We start from the raw sequence: 5,276 nt of genomic DNA, 5'->3' as shown, positions 1-5,276 counted from the left end.
GCTGAAGCAGGTGCTGTGGAGGGCTTAGAGCTTGGTCGGACGTGGAAGAGGACAAGGTCATCCACCGCATCCTGGGCCATCGCCAGTCGTTCTGACTTTTGCCTTCCCCTGAACATGGATGACTCTAGAAGAGACAGTGAGGCTGACAATTTTGTACAACTCTGCCTAACTTAAATCCAATTCATGCACAAGTCAAGATATCACCTGTGATATCATTAGTCTTCTTTGATAACGAAGGATGAACAACTACACGTGGAGAATAGAAGACTTAAAGGGAAGGAAGGAGTGAAGGGCATGAAGAGCTAAAAAGAGGGTTTTAAATTTGATCCTGGAGGTAATAGGGAGCCACTGTAGTTTATTGAGGAGTGACATGTTAAGACCTTCGCTTTTAGGAGGATCGCTTGGGCTGCTGAGATGGACTAGAGTGGGGAAGGGCTCCAGGAAGGGAGACCAAGCAGAAGGCATTTGCAGTACTCCAGACATGGAGTGCTAAAAGCCCTTACCAAGGTGACCACTGTGTCAGAGGAGAGAGATGAATGTATACATGTATACATGTAGAGATGTTTTGAAAGTAGAAATGACGGGACTTGGAGATTGCTTGGATATAGAGTGAGTGAGAGTTTGAGTTAAGGATGACACCTAGGTTGTGAGCATGGGGAACAGAACATATGGTGTTTCCTTTATGGCAATAGGGAAGAAAGGAGAGAGGGTTTGGGGTGGGGGAAGATAATGAGTTATATTTTGAACATGTTCAATCTTCTCCTATGAAAAGTCAATTTGGGCCTTGAATCTCACATTTACTGAAAGTCCAATGTAATTAAAAACAAACAAACAAACAAACAAACAAGATTCGCTTTTAGTGGAGTTCTAGGGATCCAACCATTCTGGAATACAATTTGTAATTAGGCTATGAAAGTGACTATTAAAATGATCAGATCCTTTAAGCCAGAGACCTCACTGCTACATACATGCCTCAAGGAAGACAAATAGAGGAAGAAAAGTTCCCATACACACTAAAATATTTATAGCAGTATGTATACGCACAAGACTGAAAAGAAGGAACTGGAGAGGACAACAAAAGTGAAACTGAAGGCTTGGAAAACGTGACTAAGTCTAGGAAGCACGAGTCTGAACTTCCTCCATTGGAAGCCAAGCTCCCTGAGGGCAGGGCTCATATTTTTGCCAGCATTTAGTACCGTGCCTGGGCTTTAGCAAATGCTTAATATGTTTTTTGACTGACTGTCTTCGAAGAGGTGGGAGACTACGGATGTGGAACTGTTCATGTGTCATTAGACTGCTGATTTGCTGTTTTTGAGCTACTTTTTGTTTTTTTGTAATTTTTTTTTAAATTGAGATCTTGCTTTTTAAGTTGTTTTTGGCGGGCATGTAACTTTCAGAGTGTTTTATTCTTTGCTAAACTGGATGCTTCTGACAGGTCTATTCAGAAATGAAGGTGAAGTAGAAACAAGTTCTCAATAACAATTAAGAAGGAAACCAGAAACGGACGCAAGGTATGGGAGACGGGAAGTAGCCCTGATTAAGCGCCTACTGTGCGCTTCACAAACGTCTTCATTTGCACTCATAACGAACAACGGGTCAGAAAGCCCGGGGGCGTCGCGTCAGGCTCAGGGTCCAGCCAGGGCCGTCCTTTCGGACGGCACGCCAAGGACCCACCAAGGACGCTCAGGGGAGAGTGAGCACAGAACCCGACCCGCCCGAGACAGGCAAGCACGACCCAGGCCGCGCGCTCCCACCCCTTCCGCTTCCTGGGCCCGAGCCCGACGGAGCAGGCGCAGCCCACCCAAGGTCGCGGGGCTCAGACTGGGCCGCAGTGCCCCTCCCTCGGGCGCCGCCAAGGCCTTTGCCCTACTTCCGAGCCCCTCCCCGTTTCCCGGGCCCCCGCCTCGACTTCCGCGGCTCGCGATTGGCTGCACGGCCGCCAATGGGCTGCTCGGGAGGCCGAAATCTCGTTCACGGCCCCCTCTTGGGGAGGGGGGGGTGCTCGAGCCGAGTCTCGCGGGAGTTGGGCCGGCCCGAGAGCCGGAGTGTGGCTGAGGTGCGTGGGGCTGGGGCTGGAGCTGAGGAGGCCGGGCAGGAGCAGGGCGGGAGCCGGAGCCGGGAGGAGGAGGAGGAGGAGGAGGAGGAGGAGGCGCGGCGGCGGCGGCGAAGGCGAACGGCCATGTTCCGGGCGGCGGTGGCGGCTCCCGCGCGCCTGAGGCGGGCCACGGTGAGGGCGGCGGGGGCAGGGGCAGGGGTCGGGGCAGGGGCTGCCGCTGCCGCCCCCAGCGCGGCCCGAGAGCGGGGGACACCCCGCGAGGGCCCCGAGCCGGGCAGCGCGCACCTGTGGGGCGCCAGCTGTGCGCCCGGCCCGAGGAGGGGGAGCCAGGCCCGCCGAGGCTCGGGGACGGGCAGGGGGCTCGCAGAGCCTGCGCTTGAACCCGCGCCCGCCCGCCTCGTAATCTAGAGCGCTGGGGCCCGCGAACCCAGGGAGGTGGGCCGGCTTCCCCTCCGACCCCGGCTCGGGTCCCGGGTCACCCGAGGGCCCCCGACCCAGAACTTTGACCTCGCTTCCGCCTTCCCAGTACCGGCCCTTCCCCGGACCTAGGGTGCATGTTTGCAGAATGAGGCGGGTGCCCCGACCCTGAGGTCCGGCCCCGGAGCCCCCCTCCCCCCCCAGCCCGGACAGCTTGGGAGCCCTTTGCATGACGTCATCTCCAAAGCTTTTCCCTGGGGCGGTGCAGACACAAGTTCTGGTGTTGAAAGCGTTCCCAAACGAGATGAGAGTTGGAGCACGTTGTTGGGCCCCGCGGGGGAAGTCAGCCTGCCAGCGGGGTGTCCGCATGGGTGCAGGGTAAAGAGGCTTCCGCCTTCAGTCCAGTTCAGGCGCTGTGGGGGTGGGGTGCACGCGGGGACCTAAAGCCTGTGGGCGCCCCTGGTAGGCAGAGCCTTGTGTGGACCGAGCAGGGGTGACTCTGGATACTGCTTGGGTTCATACTTACACTTCCGGCTGAGGTTCTGTTCGTGTTTCTTTTTTGTTGGGTGGGAAATGCTTCCTTAGGTCATGGCAGGTGACGGTTAAGTTGGACAGAGGGGCAGGGCAAAATATCTCCTGGTGCCTAGGGGCTAGGAGGAGAAACAGGTATGAAGGATGGCTGAAGATCGAGTTTGACACGAATTATACCTAGAGGGGAGGGTTAAGGAGCACTTTGGACACTGTACACTTTTTCATTTCTTCTTGTGAGGTAAGTTCTTCAGGAATTATACCCATTTTACACTACCTATTTTACACTTGGGAAGACTGAGGCTCATGGAGGTTAAGTGATTTGACCATGGTCACACAATGTGTCACAGGTTGGAATTTGAACCCATCTCTTAAATCCCAGTTCAGTGCTCTTTCTACTATACTGGGCCACTCCAGCCACAAAATGGTTTCCATGGAGTTTCCATTTTCTTTTGAGGTTAAGAGGAAAAGAACAGAGGTTAGCTACTGTCTTTTGCCAATAACTTTTTCCACTTTAGTCTGTTAGGAGCCTTTCAGCCCTTCCTCAGTCCTTCGAAGGTTTTTTCCTTTCTCAGTACAATGTGGTCTTCCTGTAATCTTCACATTAACTGATCATTGATACAGAGATTTATGGTTTCTCTATAATATCCAGAGAAAGGAAGTACAGGAGACAGTGGTCCGTTGAAGAATTGTCATCCTCGTCTTACATCTGTAAGGAAATTCAGACATATTAGAGATTTAGAACTGGAAGGGACTCAGAAGTCATCTAGTTCAGCACTTTTTACACTGTGGGTCCAGAGTGGAAAAAGTTTAAGAAACCCTGAGCTGAACCTTCTTGTTTTACAGATGAGGAAACTGGGACTCAGCAATTAAGTCACTTGACCAAAGTCAGAATACTAATAAGTGTCTGAATTAGGTTTTGAATCCAAGTCTTCTGACTTCAAGACCAGTCAGCACACTGTAGGTATCACATGCATTCTAGATAGCTGAGGGATCAAGGGCTTTCTGCTTACTCAGCAGGACCCCTGTGAACCAGGGTCCTTGTGAGAACCTGAGAGGTTTAGATTCAGGAAACAGCCAAGAAAAGTGAGTTCTGAGAATTCAGAATTCTTGGTGTGGAGGAAGGTAAATTTTTTGTCATGTGTGCTGTGATGTGTGAAAGGATCATCTGGTTATTTTCTGTTTCAGAAGATTTAATTCTAGAAGGAGGAACTGTTAGACCATCCCCTTAGAATCTGGCTTCCAGCCCTGTCATTCCAGCCAAACGGCCCCCTCCAGTGTAACCAGGGATTTCCTAGCTGCCAAATCAGTGGCCTTTTCTCGGTCTTCATTCTCTTTGCCCTCTCTGTGGCTCTGGGCACTGTTGATCACCCTTCCTTCATACTCTCTTCTTTCTAGGTTTTTGGGGCACCCCTGTCTCCTGGTTTTCCTCCTGTCTGTCTGACCACTCCTTTTCTGTCTCCTTGCTAGATTCTCCTCTAGATCATGCCCAGTAACCATAGGTGTCCCTCAGGTTTCTGTCCTGGGCCCTCTTCTCGCTCTGTACTACTTCTCGTAGTGATCTCAGTAGGTCCCATGGGATTTAATTATCATCTTTGTACTTATGACTCTTAAATCCAAATTTTCTGCTCTAACTTCTCTGCTAACCTCCAATCTCTGCCTTTCAGACATCTCAAACTGTATATCCAGTAGACATCTTAAACTCAGCATGTCCAAAGTGGAGGTCATTATCTTTCCTCCTAGACCTCCCTCACTCCTGCCTTCCCTATTAGTGTTGAGGGCACTACCATCCTCCCTCAGGCTGGACCTCAGGCTCCCAACCTGGGAGTTATCCTGAACTCCTTCCTCCTCCCACTTCCAAGCTATTGCCAAAGCCTGCTGATGTCACCATTGCAACATCTTGAATACATTCCTTTCTCTTCTCTGATACCCCCCCCACCCCCCACATGCAGGCCCTCATCACTTCACAACTGGATTATTGCAATAGCTCCTGTGGGTTTGCCTGACTCAGGTGCCTCCTCACTCCAGTCCATCTTCCCATTCAGCCACTAAAGTGATTTTCCAGTCTTGTCACTCTCCTTGGTAAATGCCAGTGGCTCCCTATTACCTCCAGGAGAAAATACAAAATGCCCTGTTTGGCATTCAGAGCCCTTCATACCCTAGCCCTTTCCTGCCTTTCCAGTCTTCGTATACCTTACTCCCCAACACATGCATTTTTTCTTTCTTTCGTGTGTGTGTGTGTGTGTGTGTGTGTGTGTGTGTGTGTGTGTGTGTG

General features: G+C 51.4%; 1 protein-coding gene across 1 annotated transcript in view; it reads left to right on the top strand.

The window, feature by feature from the left end:
• Positions 1 to 2,154: 2,154 nt before the first annotated feature.
• Positions 2,155 to 5,276, top strand: part of ETFA (electron transfer flavoprotein subunit alpha) — an 85,787-nt gene continuing 82,665 nt past the window's right edge. The window contains exon 1 of the mRNA XM_027840686.1: positions 2,155 to 2,227. Coding sequence (XP_027696487.1) covers positions 2,180 to 2,227 — 48 coding nt within the window. The 5' untranslated portion in view covers positions 2,155 to 2,179. The remainder of the gene's footprint in view (positions 2,228 to 5,276) is intronic.

This window comes from Vombatus ursinus, unplaced genomic scaffold, assembly GCF_900497805.2.
Source record: "Vombatus ursinus unplaced genomic scaffold, bare-nosed wombat genome assembly UNPS02014847.1, whole genome shotgun sequence".
Taxonomy (NCBI): domain Eukaryota; kingdom Metazoa; phylum Chordata; class Mammalia; order Diprotodontia; family Vombatidae; genus Vombatus; species Vombatus ursinus.
The sequence above is the reverse complement of the archived record's forward strand: the minus strand, read 5'-3'. Positions and strand labels throughout refer to the sequence as shown.